We start from the raw sequence: 17,500 nt of genomic DNA, 5'->3' as shown, positions 1-17,500 counted from the left end.
GAAGCATGATGGGACGCAAAAAGCCCTAACTGCATGTGAGTACTTCAAAGGAATGCTAGTACGGCGTACTAGGATTCCTAACATACTTTTCATTGAGAAGCGCAAGTTTTGACACTGCAGGTGTTGTAATCCGTTGCAATGTCATGGAGCGGTCATTTTATTGAAAACGACCCAGAGAACTCCAGAGAATATGATCCTCAGTGAACTGTGCGTTCTCTTTTGATGGCGCTGAACGAGACGTCAAATCCGTAAACAATTATTACAGGGTTGTTTGGAAAGGAAAGGAAAGGAACTTTATTTAAGTGTGTAGTGGATTTAGCGCTGGAGCACTAATTGGGGACACTGTAAAGTGAAATTAACAATCAACGCAAATCAAGGCAAATGCTGGTTTTTGGGGAGAGGGGAAACCGGAGTACCCAGAGAAAACCTCTCGGTGCAGAGTAGAGAGCCAACAAACTCAACCCACATATGACGCCGAGTCGAGGAATCGAACCCGGGCCACATTGGTGGGAGGCGAGTGCTCTCACCACTGCGCCATCCCTACATGGCGGATCGAAATTGGAAGAAAATCATCTAGACATGTGAAAACACTAACGAAGAAAGATCAAACCAGAGGAAAGAGTGGAAGAAAAGGAAACCACTATTAGCGACAAGAAATGCTGCAAGAGACATTTCAGCGGAAATTACTCGAAGAAACAAGTACAACATTGTTTCACACTTAAGACCTGAAATGGGAAAATCCTTATAGTTTAGCACGGTAGTGAGAGAACTGTTGAAAACAATGGTAAATCAAAGGATGTTGCCAATATACAGTGACAAAAATTTCCCGCTCTTCTCCCCTAGAATGCAGTTAATTTTCTCGTAAGCTTCCAGCAACGTTGGTCAGAATTTCTTTTTACTCTGTTCCTGTGGGGTCGTTTCGATTACTAGGGCTAATGATCATAGGGAATATGTAGCACTTTAAGTTACTCTCTGACAGATGATGTAGTTGCTTCGGTTTACTTTCCTTTGGCCTTCTCACTATCATAATCACTGACGCTGAAGCGTTTAGTCTTAATTCTGTTTCTGGTTTGCCAATAGCGCTGACGTATGTTGAATTTTTGTGTGCATTGGGCAATCGAGGCGACAGTGAATTGTAAAGAAAATAGCATCATCTAAATCGACTTCAATTAGGAATTAATAGGTTATGGTGACGTTTTTTAAACGAGCTTTTTAGAGAGCTTTCAAAAATTTTTATTGGGATCTAATTTTCTTCCCTTTGACTCCACTTTGGAAAAGATCTTACGATTTATTTTATAGTGCACTGAACAAAATTTTCTCGCTATAATGCATTTTTATCCAGGTTTGAGTACTCCTTTTGTATTAGCATTTATTTTGCTTTTCTTTAAAGCTTTGTCATGTTAGTTTTTTAATAGAAAACGACTATCGTACGTTCCCGCCAGTGGTTCCACGTGATCGCCATAGTAATTTCATTGGCGGAAGAAATATGAATTCATCGGTAATGTCGCAGGCAAACTCGGAAAAACAGTCCGCGAGTGCTCCATCAAAGTAGTCAAACCTATGATCTTCCATTTACTAGTTGGAATGCTCCCCTACAGGAGACTCATTGGAGCTAGGCCATTAAACTAGGTTCTAGCGACTCTACAACTTTGTCCAGAAAGAATTGAGGGTTTAGTTGAGTGCACTACACCTGCAAGTAATCGTTGGGAGGATTTGGTAAGAACAAAACCGCTACTGGGTGAAGGAGTATTAAACGATGTACAATACAAGAAACAACACTACTTTGTGACTCATAGACAATCATATTTAAAAAAAGAAAGATTAAGGCAACTTTATATCACAGTTTGCCGTCATTTAAGGGTCGATTTGTCCTTTACGTACTGGAATAAGAATTAACATTAATATATACATGTACATGTACATTTTGCAGCGCACTCGGCAAAATCTCTGAATTTTGGCCGTTCCGGCTTAGGTGGCTTTATGCATTCTAACGCAACCTTTTCGAAGCATTACTACAGGCCAGGACGGCCTCTTATCGGCTATTAACATGATTAAAGACAATAAAAACCCGCCAGTTCAGGTGAAAAAACGCAACATGCATTGTTACAAATTATCTAGTAAACGGCTAAACCTACTTTCCACGTTACATCAAACTGTTTGAGGTGTGTCACTCTCCAGTTCAGATGAAAAAGACGAACATACATTGTTACAAATTATCTAGTAAAAAGCTAAACCTACTTTTCATGTTACATCGAACTGTTTGAGGTGTGCCACCTTGTCTCTCATATACCGGGCTCTGAAATCGTTAATCATTACACATATACTGGAAAGTGAAAGCGTTAATCATTACATGAAAGCAGTGAAGAACTGAGGGCTGAGAAATAGTACTAGAGGAACAGTGGTTATTTACTGAGGAACAGTAGGCTTAGAGGAACAGTGGGCACAGAGGGTACAGAGGAACAGTAGGCACAGAGGAAACTTATTCACCGAGGAACAGTGAGCACAGAGAAACAGTATGCATAGTATACAATGGATAACAGAAGAAGAAACCAGAAGACTAAAAGCCAGCAGTTTTAAGGGTTAAGTTACCTAGAATTGGGACGTGGCTGCCTCCACTCTTTTTACATAGGGAGTCGATATTGTTGACACAACCCAGTTACCTCTTTACTGAAACCCAATGAATTCGTTGAATTAAGGGTGGACCATTCCTGCACTTTGACAGATCACGAAAAAGTGGTATAGCTTCTTTAAAAACTCCAGCAACAGAGAGGGCAAAGAAAGGTAATACAGTTTGCCAAACTCTTACTACGAAACTCGGAGATCCGTGAACATTGGTGTGATTATTTATAGTATCCTATTGTGGGTTTTACTCTTCTTAATCACTATACATTCAAGGTTGAAGCGTCCTTCATATCTGGCTGCTATGTTGTGGATAATGGAACCAAAAGGTCGAGACAGCAGAAAGCAAATCGTTATCTTTAAGAAGATTACGACACTTTTTTTCTTGCCAAGACATGTTTCGATGTTACGAACATCATCGTCAGTTACAGAATATTTGAAAAACCGTTAGGACTATATAACAACAAGGCGAAACATGCATAATTAATTATGATTAAGTGACAAAAATTACATATTTGAGTGAGTTACAAAGTGTTTGAAAGAATGTAAAGCCTACAGCGTAAGTGTCAGGTAACGTGATGAACTTGTTGGTTTAAATTAGGCTTTTCCCGATTTATATGCATAACCTCCTTAATTTTAAGTTGAAATTTAGTAGGGGCGGAATCAAGGATTTCGAAACAATCCTCACAGCAAGATTGACGACAACGTTCTGAGCTTAGTAAATGTTTATGAATGTTTCGCCTAGTTGTTATATAGTGCAAACGATTTTTCAAATATTCTGGAACTGAAGGTGATGTTCGTAACATCAAAACGTGTCTTGGAAATTAAAAAATGTCGTAATCTTCTTAACGATAACGATTTGCTTTCTGCTGTCTCGACCTTTTGGTTCCATTATCCACGAAATACAAGGTTCAAGTTTTTCATCAAATGGAGCCCTTTAAAGAAAACGACAAAACTTTTAAGATTATAAGACATGTTTCGACAGAAATTTCTGTCATCTTCAGTTGATTAATGTACAAAGCGTTAGAACTTGAATTTATAAGTAGGAACAAGTGCTAATTATGCTAGTAACAACGGAATGTACATAACACGTGACAATGTGAGAATTAAAAGGATAGTTTAAGATTTATCTAACGTTTTGTACATTAATCAACTGAAGCTGACAGAAATTTCTGTCGAAACATGTGGTATAATCTTAAAAGTTTTGTCTTTTTTTTTAAAGTTCTGATTTGCCTGCTATTTTTAAGAATTTTTATCATGGTCTAGCGCATTGAACTTTTACTATGCCTTCCATTAATGCCGTGCCGTTGGAAGGCAACAGTCAGGAGTCATCGAGAAGTCCGACTCAAAATCCTATTGATCGTTCTCGAGTATTGCCCTCCAAACGCGGTTTTAAGCTGGCCTCGCTGAATATAAATAAATTGACCACTCATCTTGATGAACTCAAGATCTTTCTCGTAAGTAACGATATAGATGTTCTCGCAATTAACGAGACTAAACTAAATTAATACATCACCGATAATGAGGTCAGTATCTCTGGTTATGATATAGTTAGACGTGATAGAACTACATATGGAGGTGGGGGCGTTTGCTTTTATGTAAAAAAGTCAATTAACTTTTCGGTGCGCAACGATCTTTGCATGGACAGTCTTGAGAACCTTTGTATTGAAATACGCAAACCTCATTCTAAATCATTTATTGTTGCTACGTGGTATAGACCACCTAATTCGCTTGTTAGTATATTTTCACCCTTTGAAGAGTTGATTGGGAAATTGGATTCCCTTAATACTGAATTCTACCTTTTAGGGGATCTAAATTGCAATATGGCCGCATCCCAGTTTGATAGCGATACACGCAAATTATTAACTATCACGGATGTTTATGGTCTTCAACAACTCATAACAGAACCAACAAGAATAACCGAAACTTCTGCAACATTGATTGATTTAATTTTTACTAACTGTCCTGACAAGGTGTTATGCTCAGGTGTGCGTCATATTGGCATTAGCGATCACAGCATGGTCTATGTCTATCGAAAATTAGCCATTAATGGACAGAGTAAGGGTCACACTAATATAACCTATAGGAATTTTCGAAGTTTTAACCGTGATAAACTTCGTAGCGATGTTGCATCTCAAGATTGGGATCACATAAACAATTCTTCCAATCCAAATGATATGTGGAATGAATGGAAGGAATCCTTTTTGGCTATTGTTAACAAGCACGCTCCATTGAGAACCACTCGTGTTCGCGCGCGGGGTTCCCCATGGATTACTTCCGAGCTTAAAAAACAGATGCACGATCGAGATATTTTGAAACTCAGAGCAATTAGATCAAAAAATCCTAATGATTGGGTTCACTTTAAAAGACAGCGGAACAAAGTCAATAGTGCGACTAGGCTAGCGAAGCAAGTTTATTATCAAAATATGCTAAACGAGCATAAGGGTGATTCCCGCAAAACCTGGCGGATCATCAATGAGCTGTCTTCCCGAAATTTCGTGGAAACGTCTGTGAAACAACTGAATGTAGATGAGCAATCAGTAACAGCTCCGGCAGAAATAGCGCACGAATGTAACCGTTATTTTGCTACCATTGGCCCGAAACTTGCTAATGATATTCCTTCTTCAGATGGCAACAGCTATCTGAACTATCTCACTAGCACGGATAAGGATACGGTTAATCACGAGATCCTTTTATCTAAATTAAATAATTACGGCATACATGGCATTTCTTACAACTGGTTTAAGTCCTATTTGGACAACCGCACTCAAAAGTGTTCCATTAATGGATCACTTTCTAAAACTTGCTCACTAAGTTGCGGCGTCCCTCAAGGGACTATTTTGGGTCCATTGTTGTTTTTGCTATATATCAATGATCTGCCAAATTGTCTAACGAATTGTGTGCCATGGATGTACGCAGATGACACCCACCTAACATATGCGGGTGACAATACAGGCGACATAGAATCAAGTCTTAACCATGATCTAGAAAATGTTAAAAAATGGTTGATAGCAAACAAACTTACCCTGAACATGACAAAAACCGAATTTATGCTGATTGGATCAAGGCAGAGGTTGTATGCTCTCACAAATCCTCCAATTCCCGAGATTAATGGTGCTCCTATCACTCAAGTTTCTGTTGCTAAATCCCTGGGCGTGCTTATTGATAATAATCTTAACTGGAGTAGCCATGTCAATAAACTGACAAAGAAAGTAGCTTCTGGAATTGGAGCCCTCAAACGTGTAAGGCATCTCGTTCCTCAGACGACATTGCGCTCTATTTATCACGCTTTACTTCAACCGCACTTTGACTACTGCAATGTCGTCTGGGGAAACTGTGGTATCACGTTACATGACAAATTACAAAAACTGCAAAATAGAGCAGCCAGAGTTTTGACCTTCTCTAATTTTGATGCAAATGCTAGCGAGCTATTCAAAATTTTAGGCTGGAAAAATCTAGTTAGCCAGCAACAAATTGCGCTGCCCACAATGGTCTATAAGTGTCTTCAGGGGCTAGCACCGGAATATCTATGTTCTAAATTTACAAACAGCGAATCTGTTTATAGTTTAAGAGACTCTGAAAGAAAGCTTAATGTTCCGTTTCTGCGGACAAATTATTATAGAAACAGCTTCAGCTATAGAGGTGCTACTGTCTGGAATAGCTTACCCCTCAAAGCGAGACAAGCAGAGTCTCTTGGGCTTTTCAAAAATCTGATTAAAGACATATTTTAGTATAAAGCACGGCATTCATGGAAAGCAGCTTTAGAATTAATATAGTTTAATTGTATTTTATTGTAATCATTTTAAAATTTTACCTTTTGTAATTTAGATTTTAGCATTGTTTGTAATCTTAGCTGATGATTTTACCGTGCATAAATAATAAAATATCATATCATATCATATCATATCATATCATATCATATCATATCAGATAGTAAAATAACATGACGTTTCGACGACTTCATGTCATCATTGTCAAATAAATAAATTAGAAATAACAGAAAGGCATATTTATAGATTTAGAAAGTGAGAAAATAAATTGGCATGAAAGCATTCAGGTAAAAAGTTTTGCGCGAATGGAATCCGTTGCGTGTTCAGTTTCGGTCCTTTGTTTTTAATCCACAGCATTTCATAGATCAAACAATCGAGTTTGCTACGGCATTTCTTTAGGACTTTAAAGTTCTTAATGAAGTTGGTAGGTGTTAAACCAGGGATGGCTCAGTGGTGAGAGCACTCGCCTCCCGGACAAGACACCATAAGTGGGTTGAGTTTGTGTTGGTTCTCTTCTCTGCTTCGATGGTTTTTCTCCGGGTTCTCCGGTTTTCCCCCCTCGGCAAAAACCAGCATACAGCCGATTCCAGCTGGCTGTAAGCTGTGCTCCAAGGTCAGACATGGACCGTATAGCAGCTGCCAGAGGCGCCATTGTATGCTTTCGGTTCGACCTTGTTGAGCTGCGTCGTTGCTGTACTTTGCGACGGCGATTAGCAGCGACAATTATTATTATTTATTATTAAACCATGCGCGTCCCTGAAATGTTTTCCGATCACGGAATGTTTATGTTTCTCTACGCTTTGATGGAGATGGCGTCAAGTGTATCCAATATAATTCGTATCGCACAACGATCGTTAATTTTCTTGCTTAAATGTTTATCTGAATCGTTTTTTCTTAATATCAAGATCCTGTGGAAATAGAGCCCTGCTTTAAATTACAAGCTCTCGCGGAGCCAGGAGATGCGATTTTTTCACTTTGTCTTCCTTTGATTGGATCAAGAATTGGACCAAGAATTGTTTGTTGGAAGTTTTTTTCATGATCACTAAATAAAAAGTGTGCGATAAACCATAATACTACCCTTTACTAAAAACCTACCTGTTTGCACCTTTTCTCCGGGATTCTCAATGGGTGCTTTGTTTTTCGAAGGAGTGAATTACGGTATTAATAGCGCTTGTCGACTTCGTCCGAAGTCTTTAAATCATGATGTGGGCGGAACATTCTTCAACTTTGATAGATTACGTGTCTCCGCGTTAATCGAGGGCTTTTGTAATGCTATACCCTCTCGATAATCCTCGATCAACGATTTATCCGAACAAGAAAATAATATCACAAACAGCGGGATCGGTAATCAGAATTCGAAATACCTACATGCAACGTGTTTTAGCGCGAAAGTAGAAATTTGTTTTATTAGTAGTTTTCTTTCTCATTGGTCGACTTACGGGTGTGATTTTTCGTTTCTTTTGGGTTAGTGACTCATTCATTGACCTCTGTCCCCTGCCTCACTCAAAACTGGCGTTTTCAAAGAACTCAACTGGAGATAACTTAAGATTGTAAGTGTTAATAATGATCTTCAAAGGTACTTACTAAAATTTGAACAATTTCCTCATTAAATGAATTCTTCTAGTGATTTATTTGTTGGGTCAAAGATCGAATTGATTTACCAACTCCAGGTTTCTTAGGTAAACAGCTGGGCAGATAAGCTCTTTGTGCTTGACGTGTGGGTCTCTATATGTGTTTACGATAGGTTTTTTTTGACCGGGTTTTGGCACCAGTAACTACTCCACTGACGTCTTCGGAAAAAATTGGGATTCTTTAAACCGAAACCGTTGACGAATTTCTTTAGTTGATTAACCGCGTTGTCGTTGTTAAGGGAGCTTTCTTTCGTAATTTTAACTGTCGAGTTATTCCTGCCAAAAAACCGAAGGACGTAGCCAAGGTTGGAATAGGCGGAAGATAAAGCTTTTCCATGATTCGTTGGATCAGCCAAGAAATCCAATGTGTACTTGTTCAATATTTTTCCGGAAAGTGTGAAATCACAAAATTCCCGCTTTTAAAGTATTGATGTGAGCTTATGCCACAAATATTTTTTCTGAGGATAACCGAGTAAAGGGACTGCAACCCTTTTTTGCGCCATCTCCACTAAAATAATTACAACCATACCTTTGATCCGTTAAATTGTGAAACGTGAAATGGTACTGATCAAATGACAACATTTTCCAGATGTTTGAGACACGTATTTGTAAATATTAGATCTGGAATATCACATTGGTAGATGCAGGGAGATCACAGAAATTTTTTTCGGACATAGGGGATTATAACGCCTATCCCGACCGCAAGAAAACGCTCTCAGCGTGAAACTGTACTTACAGTAGAAGTAACTTGCGTCCCCTCATGTCTAGGACGCGAGGAAAGCGTGAAAAACTCATGCTCCGACATTAAATGTTATTTTCTGGCTTTGCCGCAAGGTGACTCAAGTCAGCCTGGGACCAAGTTCTCGTTTTGAGGAAAGTACTAAGGGATTGGGGAGAGAGGCTTTTATCCAGAGAAGAACCTCAGGTAATTACGGAAGATGACCGCGCCCTGATTGGTCGAAAATTACGTCATATTTTTTCCTTAAACCTACATTAATTGTTGATTTCAGTTTACAGTGTCCCCAATTAGTGCTCCAGCGCTAGAACGATTAAACACTTAAATAAAGTTCATTTCCTTTCTTTTCCCTTTTTCCCTGTTGTTTGTAATAAAAAACACCATTGATTTTCTAAATGGCTGCCCTCTCGTATCATTGATCGATAATACAGTAGCGGAAAGAGGAGAAATAAATAACGCTGTTTATCTTCTTTTTAGAGCGGAGGGGTTGGCGCAGTGGTGAGATCTCTGCCTTCCAACCCTAAGGTCCCGGGTTTCATTCCCGGTTCTGCCGAGACTGGAATATTTGGTGACCTTCTTTCCCGCTAAAGTTCACTCAGCTTTCCATCCTTCCGAGGTCGGTGAAATGAGTACCAGCATGCATGGACTGCTTAGAAGCGGCTGCAAATTGCGCCTGTATATGCTTCCAGTCCGCTGGGGGTAAATTGATCATTGTAAAGCGCCCTTGAGACGTTAGTGATAAGGGCGCTATATAAATGCACCACTTTACTTTACTTTTGTACGAGTCCCATTTCATTAAATGTAAAATGTTTATTACTTTAGTACAGCAGATCCGAATTGCTGCAGAAATCATAATGCTACAGCGAGTAACCAGTTACCGTGAAATCTTGCTGCGTGCTTGCCGGATAGAGACAATTAACAAATCGAAGATTATGAGTAGTTCGTTTACTGATATATCAGTATTATTTATAGCCTTTATGAATTACTGGACACGTGTAGTGATACAGAAAGTACGGTATATGTTTCCTAATTGTCCGCGACGACAAGGAAAGGCAGTCCTCTCTTCTCGTTTCATTGTAAAACCCTGAGTATTTGTCCGACCAGAGACCCGTGCCAGTCCATAATTATTTACGAAACAACCTCTTAGACGGTACACTGAAAATATTTGAGGCGTGTTCACTCATATGCATCAGTGACAAATCGGGTTCAAAGAAATGCTTTGCCGGTGGGCCCGAGCTGATCCGGCCATCTAGGAAAGAGAGTTCTTCCTCTAACAGTTCCTTCTATTACGCATAGATGGGTCAAGTGTTTCCTTTTAGAAATCTCAAATAGAGTTTTAAGATTATTGGCTGCAACTTACTCTGTTTGACACCAAGTTTACCTTCCCCTTCTACGATTAGAAGAACTCGGCTGCAGTGACGAGCATGAAAATAGCATCCAACCAATAAACTCGCAAGCCGGCGGCTGTGGGACGGCTTGAGACTAACTGATTTGAAAGCAATCGATCGCCAAGAAGACCGACAAATTTTTGCAGCTGTATGAAAAACTGCTGCAAAACATCACTCTTCGAAATTAATATATTGATTTTAATTTCTTAGCGATAAATTTTAAAATTAAGAATGAAAAGTAAATATTAAGTTCAGATGAGAAAAAGAATTGATGAACGTTTCTCAATTCATGAATGTCCACTCCGAGGGCTGGCATGTCCGCCCTCCAAGTGAGAAACTTAAGAGTGACATGAATGCCTGAAAATTCCGGGCTTGAGTGCGACTCAGGCCTCACTTTTATGTTTTGTAAACTCTATTAGTACACTTACCAGCACATCTCCTTCACTTTTCGAACAGTTCGTATCTGAGGCTTCTGTAGTACGTGAACGTATCAGCCATTATTATTCCCAACAACTTCTATGAGAAGGGAACACTGAAACAGGTTTTTCAGTTTAGTTTTTTTAGACGTGCCACCACTTGACAATATAGTCCCAACAGTATTTATTATGAGTATCACCTTCACCCGATAGAGGTTCCCTACGTCCGCAGTATATTATTGATCTTAACTTGCTTTATTACTGGGTTACCAAACCCAGTCGGAATCTGCGTTTCATTTCTCCGTATTTTTTAAAAATTTTTTCGGTGTCATGAAAAGTCTTTCCTGTCCCACCCCAACTAAGTAGTGTCATGGTGTGTAGAGTATTGTGCGTGCATGTCTGGAAAGTTTGAGGGGGTACTACAAATGCATAGATTTTATCCGGTGGAGACAGTAGAATATTTAACTTAACCTGCAATGGCAGCGTTTTAGTGGATCTTTAAAAAAAGATAATCTTATGGAGCTCAATAATGAAAAGCCAATCGGATAAACAAGACAGGCGGTGAAAAATAAATATCTGCAATCTTCAAAGCGACGAGTAATGGTCTTCGACAACAATTGCATCTTTTGCGGTCGGATATCATCAGATGGGCTTTGTTTCTAACGTTGTTTGGCTAACTGTGGTGTTATATACAAGACTGAAACCAAATGGCAAATTCCATATGGGTTTAAAAGGCATCGAACGCCTTGAATGCATCACATTGTTACTGAAGTCGCATCTCAGTTGTCTGGCAATTTGCATTTATTTTGTACTCAACTTTGCACAGTCTTCAAGTAAAAAAAAATTGGAAATGTGACAGTGAAGAATTACTTGAAAGAAAGCTTGTCTATTTTGTGCTTCATTATTCACGGAAAAGGTTCTTTCGAAAAGGGTTTCATCCTGAACTGAGAAATTTATTTATTCGTATACTGTATGGTTTGTGACATGGATTGTTTCTTGTTTGCAAGCTTGCAATTGAAACAAACCAACATTAATTGTTGACTTCAGTTTACAGTGTCCCAAGATAGTGCTCCAGGACTCCAGCGCTAGAACGACTAGACACTTTCAATAAATTTCCTTTCCTTTCTTTTCCTTTTTATGAAGTCGTTTGTAATAAAAAGCACGCAATGATATTCTAAATGGCCACCCTGCTTATCATTGATCGATAACACAGTAGAGGAAACAGGAGAAATAAATAACGCTGTTTATCTTCTAGTCACCTGAGTCATTACTGCAAGACGATTATTTTCCTCACGCTCAGAGAATGTCGTGTCGCGATTACTGAGAAGAAGACATGATCCCAGCAAAGTTGAGGGCACATCCGCCATCCACAAGAAAGTAAAATCAGAGAGAGGGGGGGGGGAAGGAAAATTGTGCATTAAACATTTCTCATTCGTATGGAGTCATCAATAGGTAACCAGTCTAGTTTACTAAAAAGTTGAACAGAATTATCAGAAACCTAGCATCTACGATTAACCTGGCAAAACGCTTTTGGACTCTTAATAATCGAAATAAATTTTCATTTTTGGTGTTTTCCCACACTGTGCAACAATATTCAAATAACGGCCGAATTAATGTATTATATAATAGATTCCTTACCCGATTATTAAGATATGTCTTAGCTCTTTTAAGCAAACAAATTCTAGATTAAACATCTACTTGGCTTATCACCAATTGAATGAATAATCGAGCTACGTCGAAGTTATATATCGGAGGGGTCATTTTTGTTAGTTGGCCGGTATAAAGATTCCACATAAACAAAGTTCTAGAGATAATAACATGACCCTCACAGGATTCATTTGTACCTTTATCTTTTGCAGGTCCATTGTTTTCAATGATTCAAGGAACATTTGTCTTATTGTAATGATAATTAAAGCAAACAGTTCAAACTGAATGCAGATTAACCATTCATTGAAAGCAAATGAAAAAAAAAAAATAGCTTCTGACCCCAAAACCGGAATAAATATCAATTGAATATGTTTTGGTCTTTGTAGTTGCGGGGATGATTATTAAACTCTTATATATTGGGTTGGTGTTTATCTTTTAGATTTGTAAATACCCCTTTTTGTTCGTATTTGTGAGAAAAGCGCAGGATACCAAATTTACCACTGGAAAAGCGTTATTCTTTGTTTCGTTGATGTTTTAAATGTTTAAAACATTGCATTGAGCAAAAACTTTGTCAAGTAAAGGAAAGAAACATTCGATTGGGAATCTTGAAAAAATGCAGAAATTCGATGGTTGTCAAGGTTATGGAATCTTAGTCTTTAACAGACGGCACTTACATTTTAAACAAATGGAGATAAAACTGCGGTCGATCGTGAAGAGGGCTTCAACAGGGGAGTGTCATTCCACGTTATTTGAGCTTAACTTTGAAGACCAAAAAAATCATGTGTTTAAATCGATGGGGACAAAAATCATTCAAATTCAATATTTAATTTTCTTGATATAAACACTTTTCCTCCGGTCACTTTACTGTAGGAGAGGAGGTTTTCTTGAACAATAGAGGCCACTGGGATACCACTAAAGAATCTGAGATGGCAACGGGAGCTCGTGGGATCTTGTTCCAAGCCAGCTGTCGAAAATAGAAAATAACACCAATTTTACGCGGTCTTATAAACGACAACGCGTTATAAATAAAAAATAACTATGTTCTTTGCATCAGCTTCACCATCACACAATATGGTGGCAAAGGGTTGTAGAGAAGTAGATCCTAAAGGATTCTTTTATGACCTAGGATCGCAGAGACAAAGAAACCAAAAAGACAGATTTTCTGTAGCTATAGGGCTCTTTATTGCATATATATTCAAATAGTTTTATCCACCTCAACAGCTTATCTTTTACTTTTGATCTACACTTACAAAAGGTACCACTTCTCTTATAGCGCGTCATCGAGCAACACAAGATATAATCATCGCATTTTATCATTTAGGAGGGAGACAAGTCGCCTTTTAAACAGCAGCCTGTAGAGCACTTTTTGTAGAATAGTCATGATTTTCATTTTAAATGAACTGTAACAAGGGTTGCAGACTACCTGACCACCATAATCAGAGATCTTGTCATGTTTGATTGCTGTGAAATGGGTAACTTCGACCTCTTAACACAGTTGATTTGTGAAAGCGCTCATTTAGAGGATTTTCTATAACGCCCCGTGCATTTTCTTCGGAACCTTAAGAAAAAGCATTAGAGTCAGTGGTGATGTAATTCAGCGGGTTTCTCCATGAATAATATATCCCATGATTCTTAAGTCCACTCTAAACGAGATGGCGAATTTTGCCGGAACGTGAGTAGGATAGCAACAGTTTCAGTGGTTTAACTGCCGCGGTGCCGGTGTCACATGGAAAAGTGATTGTATTGGTAACTTACGTTGTAGATAGCGCTTGTTTTATTTATATGATACTTCACGTATTTATTTCCTTCCGTCTTCGTTTGCTTCGCACGCCTTCCCGTATTTGTACCCCGATTCGATATTGGGAAGGAACGGCCGGGGAATAGAAATAGAAACGACAACAAACCAGTAATCAAGGACGAAAAGCCCAGCCAAAGCGTGACATAACTATTCCCTTGCTAAAATTCCTCAAGAAAAATGTAGCGACAGTTAGACCACTTGGCAAGTTTATGGAAAATTTGTAATTTTCTGTTTCAGTATTCTTCTTTGAGCGTTTTTTCATTTTTAAATATTGATCATTGGATAACGCAATTCTCGACTCATTGGTTCAGCCATCTCTGTTGGGGATTAACCATGCTGTTCATTAAAATCGACACCCTGCTTTTGCCATAAAGCGTTACTGTGACCATTTAAAGTCAATGTACGCGTCATAAAATTAATTTTGTTACAGGAAACAAAACGACTTAAGGTGGCTGGAACCAGTTTCACTACTTTTTAGGACCTTTTTTTTAGAATGGTTGTCACTACAAAACTGTATCACGTAAAAAAAATGTTATGATACCATACCGTCTTTACTTGCTTATATCTTAAACATGAACTCGGTGACCCCATTTTTTATTGTAAAATAGTAATATTAGCAATTTGAGATAACACTAACTGCACTACCTTAAATTATCGAAAATTTAAGGTAGCTCTGAAGTGGCTCCCAAGAATTTTTTTAACTTTGCTGATAGTTCTATCTCAATCTGCTTATTACTATTCTCGGTACTATAATAAAAAAATGGGGTTCACCGAGTTCATTTTTGAGATGTAAGCAAGTAAAGACGAAATATAGGGTGTTTTTGGAGAGCTTTCATGTTGCCATAGTAAGCTATTACGTAAAAATAGTGAGCGCATTTTGTTAAGCAATAATTGGTGTTTGATGTGGTACCATAACATTGCTGTTAAGTGATACTGTATAGTAGTTATAACCCATATAATAAGAAGGTCTCTATAAAAGTGGTGAAACTGGTTCCAGCCACCTTAAAAGTCCCACCTTCAACCGACAGGCTTTTCGACTGTTTTTAGTATGGAAATTCGCATTGCTTATCGCAGCGATCGGATTGGATGAATTTCAGCTTTAGTGGAATTTTGAAAATTGTTCCACGGCACGCAATGCCTATCGGTTAAAGGTGGGCCTGTAATCGCTTTTCAACTGCGTTTGCAAGGGAGAACGATACAAAATTGCCAGTTTGGCTCAAAACTCTATCCCCGGTTCAACGAAAAAGAGATAAGATGATCAAAGTCAAATAAGCACTTTCAGTTGTTTTTTGGTCATCCATAAATGGAGGATTCCTGTCAGGAATCCCTTCAGTGCTTCCAAAGCTAAAAAATATAGTAATTGTGCGTTTGTGCGCCACGTAGTTCTTTCCAAAGAACTGGAATGGATTTAACGGGATTACTTTTACTGGGTAGAATATCAGTTCATTGTTGGACGACAACAAAGTCTTCGAAGTATGTTTTTGAATTCGTGATTAAATCTCTGATTGAGGAAGATGTACAGGCAGGGATTAATGGCGCTATTGGCATGCGAGAGGAAGTAAAAACTTGCTTCCAAGTGGCCGACTTTCACAAGTTCTAAAAAAGTGTCCGTGTAATAGTGAATCATCAAATGTATGATATGGGTCGGCAACCAACAGAGTGCAAATGTCAAGACGACTATAATGAGCATGCGCAATACTTTACGCTTTGACGTCTGGTTTTGACGTTCCTGATGCGCCGTAGTCTCACCGGGAGTCTTGCGTGACCACAAGTGGCGCCCAATGGGAATATAAAGCGCCGCTATAACAGCCAGTGGGATTAAATAAAGCACCACAAACGTGATCATGAAAAAGACCCTCCCAATCTTGGACCGCGTTTCGTGGTTGTTGGACAAGTAAGTCCAAACCATTTTGCAAACCCACTTGTCACCTTTATCAGCAGGGACGCTGTCATATAACACCAGATACAACGAGAAGTACAGCGAGGAAAAGATCCAAATGACAGAGGTGATCAGTTTGGTGTTGCGAATAACAGGAACGTGAGCAAAAGGATGAAGGATGGCGAAATACCGATCCAACGAGATAAATACGAGCGTGATTATGGAGGCAGCTATTGATAGGGCTCCGGCGAAATGGACAAACTTGCAAGTGACTGCACCAAAACTTCCCGAGAGCCAGGTCTGTCCAAGGTAGAGGAATTTTACCTACAAAGAGGATCACGTATCGCTATAAATATAAGAGTAAGGATTGCACGGTTGGTTAGCTCGCGGCCTTAATTCTTTGCGAGAGATCCCGAGTTGAATTCTTAGTGACCTCACATCCTTGCTTCGACTTCTTACATTCTGCGTAGCTTCAGATAGCATTAAATACCCTTAAAACGGAGTACTTATGGAAAGAGGGAGGTAAAATGAACGCACTATCGGCTTCCTGGCAGAATACCCTCGCTCTAGAGGGTAAAGGAACTTCCGACGTTAAATAAGGTGTACATTTACCTTTACCTAAATGCAGAGGCATTTTGTGCATCTGACTTACTTAAACAAAGAGCTTTAAGAGGAAAAAAAGTCTCATAACTTCTCATATAACAATTGGAAAAAATTCTTATAACTTTTCATATGAAAATTCATTCTCGTCACCAGAGCCTCGGATCGACCCAAGGCTCTTGGAAACTCTGTGTAGGAGAACATGCGCCGTAGGGTTCTCACAGCCAAAAACTTACGGCGCCTGCTCACTCCTCGTGCTAACATGAATGCACCAATTACAGACGATTTTGATTGTTGTTCACGAAAACCAATGAGAAGACACTTTGGTTCAGGGTTCCCCAGAGCTCTTCTCTCGCTCTGTCAAGAGAAGAGCTCAGGGGTCGAGATTGATGAAAATTGAAAAATTAAGCTGTAACGGACAAGTATACAAAAAGGAGGTTTTAGGGCCGGTTTACATGATACGATTTTTGTCGCATGCGAGAAGCTTACGACAGGCCTACGACACGACTTACGATTGTCGCAGCGTTTTAAACCCATTTTAAAATGCTACTACATTTTTTCTGACGTCCACAACAATCGTAGTGGCCCTGTCGTGAGCCGTTGTCGCATGCGACAAAAATCGTACCGTGTAATTATAAATCGGCCTTAAATCGGACCTTAGGAAGTCTCGCATTGTTTTACCTTTTGAAGCCTGCACAGGCTTAGCCCACAATCTCCCGTTGAGTGAGTGTGTAATAGCTTGTATGTTAGTAAAGATTGTTGGATAGGCCGAAAAAATACGAGAACCAAAAAATTTCAGTTTTCACGCACATGATAATCGATAGTGATTTTAACCGAGACAACATGTTTGCATTAGAATGTAGTCACAATATAATGATGCAAGACTGGCTGTACTGCTGTGAGGATAAATTTACATTTTTTGTTTTATTAATGTGTTTGTCAGGTACAGCCTAACTTTATCAGAGAGTTAAATGATTTTCACAGTATCAATTGAGATCTTTAGCAACGACGACAGC

General features: G+C 39.0%; 2 protein-coding genes across 19 annotated transcripts in view; both read right to left on the bottom strand.

The window, feature by feature from the left end:
• LOC137975786 (tachykinin-like peptides receptor 99D) overlaps positions 1 to 7,599 on the bottom strand; it is a 19,445-nt gene extending 11,846 nt beyond the window's left edge. For 3 of the 9 annotated variants that reach the window (XM_068822973.1, XM_068822971.1, XM_068822974.1), the window contains exon 1: positions 7,485 to 7,529. The gene's annotated coding sequence lies outside the window, so the exon portion shown is untranslated. Of the gene's footprint in view, positions 1 to 5,644; positions 6,183 to 7,484 lie in introns of those variants that run through there. The other 6 variants (XM_068822977.1, XM_068822975.1, XM_068822978.1 and 3 more) reach the window with 4 other exon arrangements.
• Positions 7,600 to 13,013: 5,414 nt separating this feature from the next.
• The window catches only part of LOC137975368 (RYamide receptor-like), a 35,533-nt gene continuing 31,046 nt past the window's right edge, over positions 13,014 to 17,500 (bottom strand). For 9 of the 10 annotated variants that reach the window (XM_068822473.1, XM_068822467.1, XM_068822466.1 and 6 more), the window contains one exon: positions 13,372 to 16,208. In XM_068822473.1, the coding sequence (XP_068678574.1) occupies positions 15,444 to 16,208 (765 nt within the window). In that variant the 3' untranslated portion in view covers positions 13,372 to 15,443. Of the gene's footprint in view, positions 13,172 to 13,371; positions 16,209 to 17,500 lie in introns of those variants that run through there. The other variant, XM_068822476.1, reaches the window with a different exon arrangement.

This window comes from Montipora foliosa, chromosome 11 (genome assembly GCF_036669935.1).
Source record: "Montipora foliosa isolate CH-2021 chromosome 11, ASM3666993v2, whole genome shotgun sequence".
In the NCBI taxonomy this organism is placed as follows: domain Eukaryota; kingdom Metazoa; phylum Cnidaria; class Anthozoa; order Scleractinia; family Acroporidae; genus Montipora; species Montipora foliosa.
This window is presented reverse-complemented; position numbering and strand designations above follow the sequence as displayed.